Genomic DNA, 16539 nt, shown 5'->3' on the forward strand with positions numbered 1-16539 from the left:
GATACATCAGAGAATCCACGGTGGAGGAAAACCAGAGAAATGTTCAGAGTGTGAGAAGTATTTCAAGCCCCCTTCAACATTTCACAGGCACACCTGAAATCACACAGGAGAGCGGCCTTACAAGGGTGCAGAGTGAGAGAAACCTTTTCGCTGTCAATCAAAGCTAAAAAGGCATCAGAAACAGTCAAGCAAAAGTGCATGAATTTGGCTCAGAAAGCAGGAGGGCTGGTCACCTACCAGAGTGAAAAAGAAAAGAAAAAAGTGACAAGTGTTGGGGAGTGGAGATCACTTTTTGGCAGAGCACACGTCGTCCTCCACATACAACCTATCAATTTAGATTGTATTTAAATTCCTTTAGGTATATTATTGTTTTTTTCCTTACTGTGGTATTTCATCATTATTCATATACCATGTTACATTAAATATTCTTCTCGTTTATTTCTGTCAGTCTGAAACCAACTGCTAAATTTTCCATAGGGGAGTCACTTCAAATAGCTTAAATTTAATGCAAGGATTTTGTGGGAATCATTGGCTTCACTAAATGAGACCTACCTTAACTCATCATTTGCCTTTATTGGTTGATTCGCTCCTTCCCCTCTGTCCTCCATCAAATGGCATCTCCTCCCCAGCCCAATGCAGCCTAATGTTCTCCTAGATGTTTTCCTTGGGAAATGGTATTTTCCCTCTTGAGCCCAAATAAATATTCCTTGGTGACATAGTGGCTGATTTGGTCAGAAGCTGGGATCTGCCCGGCTCCTATTGGCTCCTTTAGGGGGGCTTCTGGCATCTTCCCTCCCCTTGTGAGCCCCTTGATCCGGGGACACCTGGTTCCCCAGAAGTGGATCCCACTGTAGCACAAGGAATGAGGAGCCCCTGACTGGAGGGGGGACTGAGTTCTTCCTCTGGGGGTCATGATCCCCCCTCTTCCCCAGCTCCAGAAACGCCAGGCGCCTTAAAGTCAATCTGGGGGAACAGCTCAGGGTGGAACTGGGGGGGTCCTTGGTGGTCTCTGAGCTTAGGGGTTTCCCCCGCAGACGTCTCACTGCCCAAACTTGGTGTCAGATCCGTGTATCTGCCATTCTTCAATGGAAGAAGAAGTGGGGGGAGTTGGTACGAGTAATCCTTTTTGATGTCACCTGAATATCTGAAGCCTTGTAATTGAATTTGTATAACTTGCACATGATAGATGATGATGAGCCAGATGCCTGGAACCTTCTCACCTCTTGGAGAGAAAGCAAGAGGAGAAGAGGCCATAAAAATGCCACCTCTGAAAGGAACTGCCTGAGAAACTTTTCTAAGATACCTTCCCAGAAAAAAAAGGGGGCGGAGGGGATTAACAGGTTGTTTCTTTGGTTGACTAAATCCACATCAGAATAAGGGTTCTAACTCCCTTTAGGTGTCCCTGTAGGCCTGGGGTATCCTGGACTCTGCTTTGACTAGGATCTGGGTGGCTCCTTCCAATCAAGGGTTCCTTTGGAAGAACTTCCTTTCAGAAGTTCATTCTTTTGGGCTGAAGGGAAAAAGTCGGGGGCGACGTCATCCGGGCAGCCACCAAGCCCCAACCTCAGAGAGCCCCAAGGACCCCTCAACTCCCGCGGGGCCCTTTTGGCGCAACTCTTTCAGGGCATCTGCAGAGCTTCAGCGCCCTCGCAGACAGACCCACAAAGACACAATCACAACAACGCACAAAGGGTTTCTGAGCATGTGGCCCTTGCTGAAAGGGGGAGGGGGAAAGGAGAAGGGGCGGGGCTTCAAGGAGTAGGCGGAGCCCGAGAAGAAGCCCGAAGCCTCGCCCTCGCCTCTCCCCTCCCCTCCCCCTGGCTGGATCTCCCCTTCCCCCCCGGGTGAGGATGGGCGCTGGATCCCGCTCGGGGCAGGCCAGGCTGCTCTCCCTCCGGCCTCCACTCCAGCAGGAGATCTCCTCCCCGCCCGGAGGAAGGGAGCTGCAGCGGATCCCGCCCTTCGGGTTTTCCTCGCGGAGATCCGGCTCTGGCGTCGCCTGCAGGGAGCGGATCCCTCCCTTCCCTCCAGGGGGGGCCAAGGGGGCTCCCTCCCCGGGCTGGATCTGCTCCACCCTCGCCCGGCCAAGTCTCCCCGGGAGGGATCCGGGAAGGAGATTCGGGTCACTTGCTTTCAGAAGGTCTCTCTGTGGTCCGTCCGGCCACGAGGGCTCTGAGCATGCGTGTCCCGCAAGGGCTTTTGGAAAAGAAAAGAGTGTAAACTGTGCTTTAAAACAGGTACCGGGATTGGTATCGTCTTATTACCACCCCCTGACCTCTTTGCAACGGGGCGGGAAGAAGTTTAAATTCGTTGAATTGAGCTCCTGTTGTCTTAACCCACAAAAGAGATCCCCTTTCTTTGTGCTCCGAAAGGCCAAAAATCCCTTTGTTTTTATGCCAATCTTTACTTTGCTTCTGCTTTTAAAAGATGGGTAGAATTTCTAAACTTTGTATTTTCCTTGTTTTGCCCAGGAAGAGGCTGTGATGTGGCAAACACTCCTTGGTGGATGATTTTTCAAAGCCCAAAGGAAGTTTTTTTTTTAATTTTATTGGTTTTTAAAACAAACATTAAAACAAACAAAACATAAAAACATCAAGCCATCTTCCATATATATACATACAGTGTGCCAGTTGGTTTACAAATTGTTTTGTGCTTCCATTTCATAGTCTTCAATTACAATTACATTGTATATATTCTCGTATTTTCAATCAAGTATTTAATACATTAATATCATTATTAATCAGTCATTTGACTATAACTTTTATTCATTCATGTTTTACGAAATAATCATGTTTTACTTAATTTGTTATTATGACAGTTCATATTATCATCTCAAATCTATCCTAAAATCATTTTGTAGATATAATAAGAAAAGAATACATCCTTATATATTTATTATTTTCTAAGAATCTACATAGTTCATTACTATATTTTATTGTCTAACCATCGATAGAATAAATCCCAAATTTTATAAAATTGTTTATCCTCTTGTTCTCTGATTTCAAATGTCAATCTACTCATTTCAGCACATTCCAATATTTTCTTAATGATTTCCTCCTATGATGGTATTTTCTCATTTTTCCAGTTTTTAGCAAATACAATCCTAGCCGCTGTTAATACATTTACAATCAAGTATTTCAGTTCTTTACTATATATTTCAGGTAAAATTTCCAATAAAAATATCTCTGGTTTCAAATCTATATGCTTTTTTGTCATTTTTTACAACCACGTGTGGATTTTAGTCCAATATTTTGTAGCATCCGCACATGTCCACCACATATGGTAATATGAGCCAGGTGTCTGATGACTTTTCCAACATTTTTCAGATTTATTCTTGAACATTCTTGCTATTCTTGGGGGGGGGGCGGGATGCCACCTGTAAAACATACAAATTTTCTTTATATGCTGTTGACATTGTCATGTTATAATTTGAAGCCCAAAGGAAGTTTTGAGGGTGGTCTTGTGAGAAGCTGCTAGAAGAAGCTGATGGCCAAGAAAAGGATTCCTTTCCCCGTGGGAAATAAATGTTGAGATCCTTAACTTGAATCTTTGTGGCCTGCAGCCTCCCGAAAGAGCAGGGCAGAGAAGCCCTTTTCACACATGCTCTGCCTCATCTGATCTCTCTCATCTTCCACGGCACAACTATGCTTTGGTCCCTGTTGGATTTCATCCTGCTGGTTTCTTCCGTTTTGTTATGGTAGGAAGTTAGCACCCACCCCTCTCCTAGAAAAATGAAATATCCTAGGAAATATTAAAGAGGGAGAATATTTCCCCTAAAAAGAGTAGAAACGCAGAAGCTGAAGCTCAAACCCCCCCCCCCTTTGCTAATGGACCATTCCTGTGGCCTAGACCAGTCTCTTTTACATAACAAAGATCTACTCCAGATAGAGATAATAGGATTTGCCCAAAGCCCTTTTCATTACATCATCATCCAGCAAGGCTCAACCAAGCCTGGGACTCAGGACAGCCTACAGAGGTGCCCCTGCATGGCCCCGTGGGAGTCTGACAACCAATCAGAATAAAAGCTCAAATTCAAATCCCAACAGAGGGTAAAAAACCAAGTGACTCTCAGCGTCTCCTTCCTTCTTTCTTCATCCAAGGCATGTGATTTTGTCCACCATTAAACCATCTTTCTAAACAGCCTCCATGTTTCCAGTGTCTTTCTTTCCCACTTGGAACTGAACCCAGAAGGATATTTCTTTCAACAGTCTTATTAAGATATTTTTGAATTACGATTCAATCTTCATTATTTAGTATCCTCAACACATAATCCTATTTTCTCCTCCCTCTTCCAGATCATTTGCAGATTCTGTCCAGTATCACTGTTGGCATCTGAGCCTTCTTCATCTCTCTTTGCCGGAGACCAGTGAGGCTGTGGCCGTGAACTTCACAGAGGAGAAAGGGGGCATTCTTGGATTGGGATCCCCCAACCTTTGGCCAGGACTCTGTTCCAGAGAATTTGGAAATTGTGGCCTGGATGAAGCATCCATTTTTAAAATCTTTATTTGACAAATGAGCAATGCAGAAAAATTGGGTGCTTGGTGAGGGCAGAATGTAGTTTCTTCATTTAGGGCTATATGCTAAATGTGGTTGGTGAGCCAGTTAGGAATCCATCAGCTGGTGATGCTATCCCCCTTTTTTTTCTCTTGCCAAGAACTAGGTTCTGGTCTACTTTGTCCCATGCCTCACTGAAGTCCAAGTACGCTACGTCCACATAATTATAGTCGTTTTCTCAAAGAATGCAATGAGGTTTTCCTGCCTTGGTCTATTTTTGACAAACCCATGTTGGCTTGTAATAATAGCTTTCTTTCTAGGCTTATTAGGCAGATCAATTGCTTGATTATCTTTTCCAAGATCTTCCCAGGGACCAATGCCAGGTTGATTGGTCTTTAGCTTCCTGGATCTAATTCCCCCCTCCTTTTTTTAAAACTTTATTTTATAAAATATACAAAAAGTGTCAGGAGGAAGCCGGGATTGAGAAGTCATGATGTGATGTGCAAAAGTGAGAAGAAGCAGGAAAAAAGGGATAAGAATCAGAAATGGGTTGTTTCCATGAGCCTGAACTCTCTTTCCTTCTCTTTTGCTTATGCGATTCCTTAGTTTAGTTTAGTTTATTGTCATTGCACTGAGGAAAGGAAAAAAGAAAACCTGGCCTTTTTGTAATAGGCAAAGTTCTTTCCTTTGTAGATTCAAATTTTCCGGCTGGGAGAAATGCAGAATGATTCAGTCAGCTGCGTTGAAAGTCAGAATCAGTTTAGTAATAGGGAGGCAGATAAGAACTCTCACAGCTTTCCTAGGATTAATCTAATAAGTGAATAGGAAAACCTCTCTTTTATACACTTCAGGTTCTTTGATTTGTAGGTGTTAATCTTTGAAGACTTTGATCTCTTTGTGCGTGTTGAATTCTTTTCCTGGGATCTTGGTTTTATGGTCCTGATCCTTTGGAGTTGCTTGTTTGCTATCATGCTTCCTTCCTGCCATGCCTTTTGGTTTGCTTTTCACAAGTTCTTATAACTTGCCATCTGTATGATTTCTATGGGAAAGGATCTTAGCTGGTTTGTAGGATTTTTTTCTCTGTAACTCATGCCTGTAAGGTGGCTCCAGCTATTTTAATAGCCCTACTTGACAAAGGGTGGGGGCTGTTTTCCTAGAAGAGGGGGAGAATCGTAACTTCCAACCATAAAATTAAATGCCATCTTCAGTGAACATTATAACTATAAACATAAAACACACACATCCTTCGTATTCTATGCAATTGAATTGAAAACCCCCGATATTGCATGAATATTGCACTATACAGTAGAATTCAATCTAGTTACTGCACGGATGGTAATAGTTAAAAAAAAAAGAGTGCCGAGGATGAGATGGATCTTTGAGAATGTTTTGAACTTTCTCAAGGCAGCGGGAGCTATAAAGCTCTTCCAAAGAGGGGAGAGGGCAACCCATGATCCTCTGGGCAATGATGTCAACCCTCTGGAGTGCTGTCCTATCTGCCACTGTGCAATTGGCAAACCATACACAGGTGCAGTAAGTTAAGATACTCTCTATGATGCAGTGTTAGAAGGTCACTTAGCTTTTGGTAATTCCTGTAGTTTTGTCCTGGACTTATGACCAAAATTGGTGTCTTAGAGGTTGGGTAAATGGTCATTAAGTAAGATATCACGTGAGAGCTTGGCTCAATGACTGCAATGCTGTACTCCTGACTGTGATTGTTAAGCAATTTCATGTGTACTTAAGCAGACAAAAGTCCCAGGTAAGGAATGTGGGTGTCAACTCATAAAGCCTCCCTGAACTGCTCTCGAGTTGCCATGGGCAAAGGGAATGGGAGAGCGAACTTCGCAGCTGCTTCCAAGAGCTGGTATCTCAGTCAAAATAAAGCACATTCCGACCAATGGGCCAAGTTTGTCTCCACGGTAACCCACAGTGGCCGGAGGGAGTGACTTCTACAACCTGCGAAATTACCTCATTGACATATCTTGTGGGGAGGGGGAAACAGGGTTAGACCCAATATGCTAATTTAGTGAAGTCAGATTGGCTCCACCTGTCCGTGCCAGCATGAAGCTCCTAATAAATAACTGGATTTCTTTTGAAGCTTGGCCTGAGGCTCATCATTTAATTAGGGCATCTGTTGGAACCCTGACAGCGGGGTTGTCTGAAGTGAGCTGGAGAGGCCTTGTGATTCCCAGGCACAGGCCGCTTTGGGACGCGTTGCTTGGAAACGGTACAGAACATGCAGCTTCGAAAATGGTGCTAGGCTGCAAAGGCCTCTGCTCTAGGAATTAAGGCCGCATTTCTCAGTGGTAGCGGTGACACTTCACCTGGGTGAAGCCCAGGCCTGGGGGCAGCAGCAGATGGCTGAGGGTGCTGAAGGCCCCAGGCCTCCACTTAAGGCCCAGCTCAGCATTGCTGTCAGTCAGAGCTGCTTTGCATGGCCGGGCTCAGGCTTCCAGGGGTGGCTGCAGCTGTGCACCCCACTTTAGTGGGTGGCTCCCCAATTTATGGAAGTCCCGTGCCTGTCTTCTCCCCTCCCTAGATGCCCCACGACCATTGCCTGCTCCTCCCCACACGTAAGGACCTCCAAGGTCACTTCACGATTGCAACCAGGAGCGTCGGATGGCGGTTGTGGAGTGAAATGCTCCCGTGACCCCTCCCCTAACCACTGTGTCAGGTTTCCAACTAATGAACCCAAACGATTCAGCGATCTGAGACTTATGGCTTCCTCAAAGAACGGCTTTATTGAGTACATCATTTTGGCACGGATTAACTTAAAACCAGCTCTAGCTGTTTCCCGTGCTTTCAGCATAATTAAACATTAGAGATCCCCCACCTTCCCCAGAGTCATATTGCCCAATTAGGTGCTCTGGCATCTCTTTGGCAACAAGTTCCAGACTCCAGCCGGCACCTGTTGGGAATGACCTTGGTTCCCACGAGATAGCAGGTTGTTTGGGCTAGATCACATTCAGTTCTTCTTCCCCCTCCCCGAGCTGTGTGGCAACTACAGAAACAAAAGATATGTGAGTCAGGCTCGATCCGTTTCAGAGTTGACACACTGCTTCACGAAACGACCAAGGTTCCAGTCCCAACAATGGTCATATGTTGAGGACATCTCTCTTATAGTTATAGGGTCTCCAACACTTTGCCTCAGGTGTACTGAGCACCCTACCCTGGGCAGAGGGTCAGACTGGAAAACCCTCAAGGTCCCTGCCAAGGATAAGATTTTATGATTCTCTACGTGTCTGAAAGATAAATATAATTCTTCCCTTCTTTTTCCTTTAACTGTGGAAAAAAGATTGTGACCAAAGATTTACCTGGAAAACAACTATAAACAGTAGAAAGTTAACAGCAGCCAAGGGAAAGCATGGAGGGTGGGAAACTCTTGGATCCCCCATCACACAAAAGCAGCACTTCAAAAAAAACTACCAAAAAACACATGAATGCTCAGAGTGTGGGAAATCTTTTGCTCGCAGGTTCCTCCTTTTGACCCACAGGAAGGTTCATGTGGGAAGTGGATCCAGTCAAGGTTTGGAGGGTGAGAAATCGAACTCTGGAAATGAAGCAAAAGGTCTCAGAAGCTCCACCTGACTAAAACCCTATAAATGTGAGGAATGTGACTTACGCTTTGGTCAAAAGTCAGATCTTACGCACCAGAAAATCCACACTGGAGAGAAACCTTATCGATTTCTGGAATGTGGGAAATTTTTCCGTGAAAAAGCCCATCTCAGAAACCATGAGAAAATCCATACAGGGAAGAAACCTTACAACTGTTGGGAATGCAGGAAGAGCTTTTCTTAGATCTCAGGTCTTTGGATCCATGATCTTTGGATTCATGCAGGAATAAAACCTTACAAATACTATGAGTGTGGAAAATGTTTCACTAATAGTCCATCTCTTCGGAAACATGAGAAAACACACACAGGAGAAAAAAATGAAAAATGCCTCAAATGTGAGAAATGTTTTACATCGAAATCAACCCTGGTGCAACACCACTGGATAGAGACCCTATCAATGCCCAGAATGTGGGATCCGATTTATGCATTCTGGTGAACTTCAGAAACACCAGATGAGGCACAAAGAGGAGAAACCCTATCAATGTGGGGAGTGTGTGAAAAGTTTTGTTCCACGAAAAGAGCTTTAGGTTCATGAGAGAGTCCACACAGGGGAGAAGCCATTCAAGTGTGAGGAGTGTGGGAAATGCTTCTCCCCAAAACAAAACCTCATAAGGCATCATAGGCTCCACATAGGAGAGAAGCCCTACCACTGCATAGAATGTGAAAAATATTTTGCTTACAAGCACATACTTTGAATACATCATAAAACCCACACTGGGGAGAAGCCATATCAGTGCAATGAATGTGGAAGATTTTATCGTACTGCATCAGCCCTTAGAAGTCATGTGAAAATTCACACAGGGGAAAAAAAACTACAAATGTTTAGACTCTGAGAGAACATTTACTCATTCAGGTTCCTTTAGAAGTCACAGCCAAATCCACACTGGAGAGAAACCATATAAATGTCTGGAGTGTGGGGAATGTTTTGCCCAATCTTCAGCACTTCGGATGCACACCAGACATCACACAGGAGAGTGGCCGTACAAGTGTGCGGAGTGCGAGAAATCTTTTCCTAGTAAATCAAAGTTAAAAATGCATCAGAAAGTCCATAGCAGAGATAAACCTCTTCAGTTGTGAACAACATTCGAAACTTTTTTTCTTAAGGTCACATCTTATAATTTACCCGGAACTTTGCACAGTGACAGAAAGGAAATCCTGCAAATGTTTGGCCTGGGGAAAATGTTTTTGGTAGGGAAGCAACATCAAAGAGATGAGGGGAAAGGCCGTAAATGTTGGGAGTGTGAGGATTTTTGCACACCAAGCAGCATAAGTGACTTAGCAGAGTCCTTACCCAAAAGGGTTTTAAGTATCTAGGGAGTGTATATATAATGTTTTGCAGTGCACAGGTACTTTATGATCAGATCTGCGAATGCATTTCCGGTGATAAGTTGTTCCATTCATAAGTGAAGGCACCTAGGTATTTGGTAAATTCTTAAATGGTCAGAGAGCATCAAAGTTCAACACTGAGCCACAAATAAACTATTCTGGAGCTGTGGTCTCTTGCATCCTAGATCCTTCTCCAGCATCTTTGGCATGATCCCCATTGAGAACATATGTCAGCCTTCCGAATAATGTACCCATTGAAAGCAGTACTCCGAGTCAGGTAGATTCCACACCGTATCGGCACAGCCGGTGAAAACCAACTCTAAAAGTTCCTGCGGCATTCACCTAATTAAAAAGTAAAAGTTCCCCCTTCCAGATGTCAGCGGTCACAGTCCACTCAAAGTGCTAGCAGGTTGCTTGGTCACTCCTCCCCTCTTTCCACAGCTACCTATTCATCTGCCCTTGGTTCCCACAAAAAGACTTTTTTAACAGTTTATATATTTTCACTTTACATACATAAGTGCTTGGTGAACAGCGTATTGTCTGGATCGCTCTATTTATATATATATTAATACTTTCCCCACTCCTAATTTCTACCTCTACTATCCAACCATCTATAAAATGAATCCCATGTTTGAAAAAAAACTCTGCGTCTTCTTTTTGTTTTATTTTTAGTGTCAGTCTGTCCATTTCTGCACACTCCATTTTTTTAAAATCACTCTTTAGGTATTCCCTCAATTTTCCAGTGCTTTGCAACAACAATTTTTGCTGCTGTGAAATCATGTAATATTAAATATAGGTTCCCTTTATCATATTTTTTCCAGTGTTATGCATAACAAGAATATTTCTGGCTTAAAATCTGTGTGTTTCTTTACCATTTTTTCTAATCAAGTATGTATTTTTGTTCAATATTTCTTTGCTTTTTCTCATGTCCACCACATATACGTCCCCGGTGTCTGGTTATATTTCCAGCATCTGGCAGACATGCTTTTAAATATGTTTGCTAATCTGGTCAGTGGTAAATGCCACCTATAAAACATTTCATATCAATTTTCATTTTATGTAGTTGCCATTGTCAATTTACAGTTTCTTTCCCAGAGTGCTCCTTGTCTAGTTCTATAGTGTACCCACAATTATGTGTTCCCCAGAGGCTCCTGGTACCCAGATGCGCGTCAAGTCAGATGGAGGCTCTTCCTCACCATAGATTTAAGGCTCCTTGGGAAGAAGGTCCAGTCCTGGGATACACGGAAGGTCAACTGGAAATAGGGAAAAGGGGCCGTTCTGCCATTTCATGCTGCCAATCCCTCCACCCCACCCCCCAATGGGCCCCTGTGAGCATTCAGCCCCTCCTGCCAACAAAGGGGGCTTCATTGTTTGTGGCCCCTCCTGTGGGGGTCTCTGCCATCTTCCCTTCTCAGCTCAGGCCCTGAGGGTCCTTGCAGGCAGTCCTCAACCTGCGACCGTTTCGGAGTTACGATGGACCCCACCCACAGAAGGTATTCACGACCCGGATCCATAATGATCCGAGACTCACTTAAGGTTGAAAGTCGAGGACCAGCTGTAGTTATTGGTTTATATTCATTGATTATCAAATACAGAAACCAGACACCTCACAAGTCACCTTATTTGCCCTGTTGGGAAACCTCTATGCCGTAAGTTGAGGACTACCTGGAATAAACCACTGATAAACTTCAGGGCATTTACAAAAGGGGATAAGTGTATAAAGGCAATACATTTCATTGTGTCCACCTGTCTTGAAAAACACAACTCTGGGTGCTGAAATCCACCCATCTTAAAAGAGGACCATCCCCAATCCACACCCAGGACCTCCGGCATGGCCCTTAGAAAGCCTGAGGCCATGGGTTCCAGTCCTGCCTTGGCCATGAAAGCCATCTGGGAGACCTTGGGCCAGTCCCTCTCTCAGGATAACCTTCCCCACAGGGTTGTTGTGAGGCAAATAGGCAAAGGAAGAAGTATGGGAAGTATACTTCACTGCCTGGAGTTATTTGTAAAAATAATAAAGGCGCATAGCAATAAATAAAAATAAACCATTTTCATTTTGCAGTGGCTTGGCTGGCCTGTTCTCCTCTTGTGTGGCGTTGCCCCTATGGGAACAAGGAGGAGATCCGGGTTCCTCCCCCAAACCTTCCTCTTTCTCCGTCTTGGGGTCTCTGGGGATTAGGAAACCCCACTTCCAGCCTGCAGGGAGGGGCGCTCTTCCCATGGGCAGAGGAACCCTCCACACCGGCGACCTTCGGAGGAAGCTTCGGAGCACGTGATCCCGGCTGGGGGAGGGGGGGGGGGATTAGAGGGGTGGGGCGGAGGGGGAGGAAGAGGAGGCGGGGGGTCGAATCCGAGAGGCCGCCCGAAACCTCGCCCCCTCCTCCCGCTTTCTGGATCGCCATTTTCCTCCGCGGTTCCTGCTTCTTCCTTGCAGGATCGGCGCTGGATTCGTCGGGAGAGGCTCCTGGGTGCCGCTCGTGGCAGGTGAGGCTGCTCTCCCTCCAGGCCGCCCCTCCTCCTCCTCCTCCTCCTCGGGGAGATCTTCCCCCCGCCAGGAGGAAGGCAGGTAGGGATCCCGCTCTTGCGCTTGCCGGGTTTTCCTCGGGGAGATCCGGCTCTGGCGTCGCCTGCAGGGAGCGGATCCCTCCCTTCCCTCCGGAGGGGGCAAAGGGGGCTCCCTCCCCGGGCTGGATCTGCCCCCTCCTCGCCCGGCCAAGGCTCCTCGGGGGGGCTCGGGAGGGCTCGGAGATCCGGGAAGGAGATTTGGGTAAGTTGCTTCAGAAGTTCTCTCTGTGGTCTGTCAAAGCACGAAGTCTCTGAAGCATCCAGATCCCGCACGTGCAGTTGGAAAAAAAAAAAAGGAGTAAACGGGGCTTTAAAACCTTTGTTGTGGTTTGTAACGCGGACTGACCTCATTGCAATGGGAAGGGGAGAGTTTGGAGGGAAAGCAAAGCTTTAAAGTAATTGAATTGTATTCATGTTGTTTTAAACCCACAAGAGATCCTTTTTCTTTTGAGTTCAGTTTAAAAGGAGAACAATGAAATCCTTTGTTCTGATCTTCATTCTGCTTCTGAATGTAAAAGCTCGGTAGAATCTGGAAATAAAACCACACATTTTCCTTGTTTTGCCCAGAAGGGGCTGGGATGTGGCCCTTCGTGGGGGATGTTTTCCAAAGCAAAGGTTTTAAGGGGGTTTTGAGGCAAGCGGGTGGTTTCCTCTACTTCCTTTTCCGTGAGTGGCTGCCATGGACCAGGGGAGGCAGAATGCTTGGTGGGGGGAGATGAAAGTAAGGGTGGTATCTCCTCCAGATGCTGCTTCAAGGTCAGCCGGCATCCCACTTCAATTCCAAACTGGGCTTGGACCTCTTTGGTTGTGGGATGGGGGAATGGGAGGAGATCTGCCCTTTTCACACAAGCTTTGCCCCATCTGGTCTCTCTCTCTTCCTTTGAGGTTTCCTACTCACAACTGTGCATGGGTCCCTGTTGGACTTCATCCTGCTGGTTTCTTCCATTTGGGCTGATCTAAATCTTGATTAAATTGTGGTTTGGAAGATAAGCATTTTTCATCAGGATCCGAGGTTTTGTCTTCCGAGCTTTCCGATGCGTAGTGGAGCCCATCTTCAGGGAACTTCTCTCTAGCAGAGTGTGTCCTGTTGTGTGTGTGGTCTACACACACAACCACACCACACACACAACAGGACACACACTCTGCTAGAGAGAAGTTCCCTGAAGATGGGCTCCAGCACGAGTCCGAAAGCTCGGAAGACAAAACCTCGGATCCCGGTGACCGACTCAGATTGGATCCTGCAACTTCATCCTGGGACACATAAAGTATATTTGCCTTCATTTCTTTCTCATCTTTATTTCACAAAACAGCAATGCAGTGAAACTTTTTGCCTTGACTTTTGTGTTTCCTATAGGCCCATGTTACCGAACCTGTGACACGCATGCCGGAAGTGGCACACTGAGCCATCTCTGCGGCACGCGAGAGCTCGCCTGGAAGAGCCCTACTGCGCACGTGCACACATTGCCGCCGCCCGACAGCTCATTGTCGGATATCTGGCGCCCATGTGGGGAGGGCGGGGTTGTGCAGGAGACACGTGCGGATGCGCAGAGATGCACAACGTACGGGGGGGTCATGCACGCTTGCTCAGTGGATGGAATGCGGGGATGATCGTGCGCCGCATGTGCAGGAGGTGGGGGGGCTCAGCTTCATCGCCTTTTGGGTTGTGGCACGTGGGTGTAGGAGCGCCCGCGCAATTATCGGCACAGGAGCTGAAAAAGGTTAGCCAGCACTGCTATAGGCAGTCCTCTACTTACAACTACAACTGGGCTGCAAACTCCTTTCCTGAGGAAAGTGGTCATTACACGAGTCATCCATCACATGACCACTTTGCTGAAGAACTCTAATTCTGCCCTCACTGTTGCGGTTGTTATTAGCAATAGCGATAGCACTTCGACTTAGATATATAGGGCTTTACAGCACTCTCTGAGCAGATTAGAAATGTCAGCATCTTGCCTTCAACCATTTTGTGATTTTCTGTGTTTCTCGAAAGGAAATAATGTTCTCTTTTTTTTTTCCATCAGCAGGAAAACAACTATGACCGAAGATTTACCTTCAAGACAACTAACAAGTGATAGTAAAAATTCAGCCCCAGGCAGCAGCCAAGGGAAAGCATGAAGCGTGGGAAACTCTCGGATCCCCCGTCAGACACAAGCAGCACTCCAAGAACGCCCAAAAGAACCCATGAATGCCCAGAGTGTGGGAAATCCTTTGCTCGCAGGTCCCTCCTTTTGACCCACAGGAAGATCCATGTGGGAAGTGGATCCAGTGAAGGTTTGGAGGGTGAGAAATCTTTCTCTGGGAAAAACTCCAAAGATCTCAGAAGCTCCCCAACACTAAAACCCTATAAATGTGAGGAATGTGACTTATGCTTTAGTAAAAAGTCACACCTTCGTACACATCAGAAAATCCACACTGGAGAGAAACCTTACGAATGTCTGGAATGTGGGAAATTTTTCCGTCAAAAAGCCACTCTCAGAAACCACGAGAGGATTCACACCGGGGAGAAACCTTACAAGTGTTGGGAATGTGGGAAGAGCTTTTCTCAGAACTCAGGTCTTTGGATCCATGGAAAGACTCATGTGGGAATAAAATCTTACAAATGCTTTGAGTGTGGAAAATGTTTCACCCAGGGTTCAGCTCTTCGGAGTCATGAGAAGATTCATGCAGGAATAAAACCTTACAAATGCTTTGAGTGTGGAAAATGTTTCACCTATAGTTCATCTCTTCGGAGTCATCAGAAAACACACAGAGGGGAGAAAAACGAAAAGTGCCTTGAATGTGGGAAATGTTTCACCTTGAGATCAACCCTGGTGGTACATCAGAGACGTCACACTGGAAAGAAACCCTATGAGTGCCCAGAATGTGAGAAACGATTTGTGAATTCTTCTGAACTTCGGAATCACCAGAATTGGCACAAAGGGGATCTGCCCCATAGCTGTGGGGAGTGTGGGAAAAGTTTTATTACACCAGCCCATGTTCAGATTCATCAGAGAATCCACACGGGGGAGAAGCCCTACAAATGTGGGGAGTGTGGGAAATGCTTTTCCCAAAAACAACACCTTGGATGCCATCAGAAGCTCCACACAGGAGAGAAGCCATACAAATGCATGGAATGTGGAAAATGTTTTGTAAGCAGGAGAAACCTTCGGAGCCATCATAAAACCCACACAGGGGAGAAGCCACATCAATGCATCGACTGTGGAAGATTTTATAGTAGCTCATCAGCCCTTAGAAGTCATGTGAAAATTCACACAGGGGAAAAAAACTACAAATGTTTGGACTGTGGGAGAACATTTGCTCATTCAGGTTCCTTAAGAAGTCACAGCCGAATCCATACTGGAGAGAAACCTCACAAATGTTCAAAGTGCAGTCAGTGTTTTGCTCGGAAAGATACTCTTGTGATGCATCAGCGAATCCACACTGGAGAAAAACCATATAAATGCCAGGAGTGTGGGAAATGTTTTGCCCATCCTTCAACCCTTCGCATGCACACGCGAAATCACGCAGGAGAGTAGGCTTACAAGTGCACTAAGTGAGAAACATTTTCCTAGTAAATGAAAGCTAGAAAAGCACCAGAAAGTCCATAGAGATAAATCTCTTCAGCTGTGAATAATGTTGGAAAGCCTTTTTTTTTGTCCAACATTCACATTTTAATGTTTACCAGGAATTTTGCACAGTGACAGAAGGAAATCCTACAATTGTTTGGTTTGAGTAAAATGTTTTTCCTACTGAAGGAACCTCAAATAACATCAGGGAGTACACAGTGAGGCAAAAAGGGTGTAAATGTTGGAATTGTGAGAATATCTTACTTGCAAAGTCGCATTAGTAACTTGATTACAAAAAAAGATAAGTATGTCTGGAGTACATACAATGTTTTGCAGAGTGTAGGAAGTCCTGGACTTGGGACTACAAGTTGGAATGGATTTCTTTGATAAGTTCCTTCAGTCCTAATTCAAGGAACCAGGTATTTCTCTTAATTTTTACTAGATTTTGTTGATCCATGAGGAGAACTGAAAAGTTAGAGAGGAGAAAATGGGGTGAAGAGTGGAATGAATGTGGTTGTTTATTTAGTGATAAAAGTTTTGATGTTGAATCTGCTGGCTGAGGATGAGGAGGGAAAAGTTTCTTTTTCTTATTACCTTTTTGGAGGATTCCCCCACCCTTATTTTCATTGTCTTTTTCATATATTCACTTTCTTTCTATGCATTTAATCCTTAATAAAAGCATTGTTCAAAATAACCAAGGGGGCCTTTTTCAGGAGATGGGCTGGGCGGGTCAAAGCGGACAAGATGGTGGTCAGATTATGCCATGCTGGGCAGCCAAAGTGGGCTGAGTAAGTGGCTCTTGGGCCTCCCCCGGATGAGGAAACGGGCTGCGGGGAGGAAAAGGAGGAGGAAGCTCAGGAATCCAGGCCCCATGGTTCCCAGCAATTATTAGAGGAGGAAGCCATGCTTCTTAGAGGCGGAGCAGGAACCCTGTTGCAAGAGGCTACCGGAAGATGCCACCTAGAGGTGGAATGGGGAACTGTCCCACCAAGATC

General features: G+C 45.5%; 1 protein-coding gene and 1 pseudogene across 3 annotated transcripts; both read left to right on the forward strand.

Annotated features, from left to right (window-relative positions):
* The first annotated feature begins 7858 nt into the window (after window positions 1-7858).
* On the forward strand, window positions 7859-10526 carry LOC148131746 (uncharacterized; annotated as a pseudogene).
* A 1208-nt stretch (window positions 10527-11734) lies between these two features.
* LOC113431859 (uncharacterized) lies at window positions 11735-16235 on the forward strand. Of its 3 annotated transcripts, none has more exons than XM_087953201.1 (2): window positions 11735-12000; window positions 14021-16235. In XM_087953201.1, exon 2 carries the CDS (start codon window positions 14111-14113, stop codon window positions 15512-15514), a length of 1404 nt encoding a protein of 467 aa, XP_087809327.1. In that variant the 5' UTR covers window positions 11735-12000; window positions 14021-14110; the 3' UTR covers window positions 15515-16235. The 3 variants fall into 3 exon arrangements, with proteins under 3 accessions (XP_087809327.1, XP_026549904.2, XP_087809326.1); XM_026694119.2 differs by having other exon boundaries at window positions 11762-11918; XM_087953200.1 differs by having other exon boundaries at window positions 11765-11918; window positions 14024-16235.
* Window positions 16236-16539: the final 304 nt, after the last annotated feature.

This window comes from Notechis scutatus, chromosome 2 (genome assembly GCF_049901735.1).
Source record: "Notechis scutatus isolate UNSWTSFEM ecotype Mainland chromosome 2, rNotScu1.2, whole genome shotgun sequence".
NCBI lineage: Eukaryota > Metazoa > Chordata > Lepidosauria > Squamata > Elapidae > Notechis > Notechis scutatus.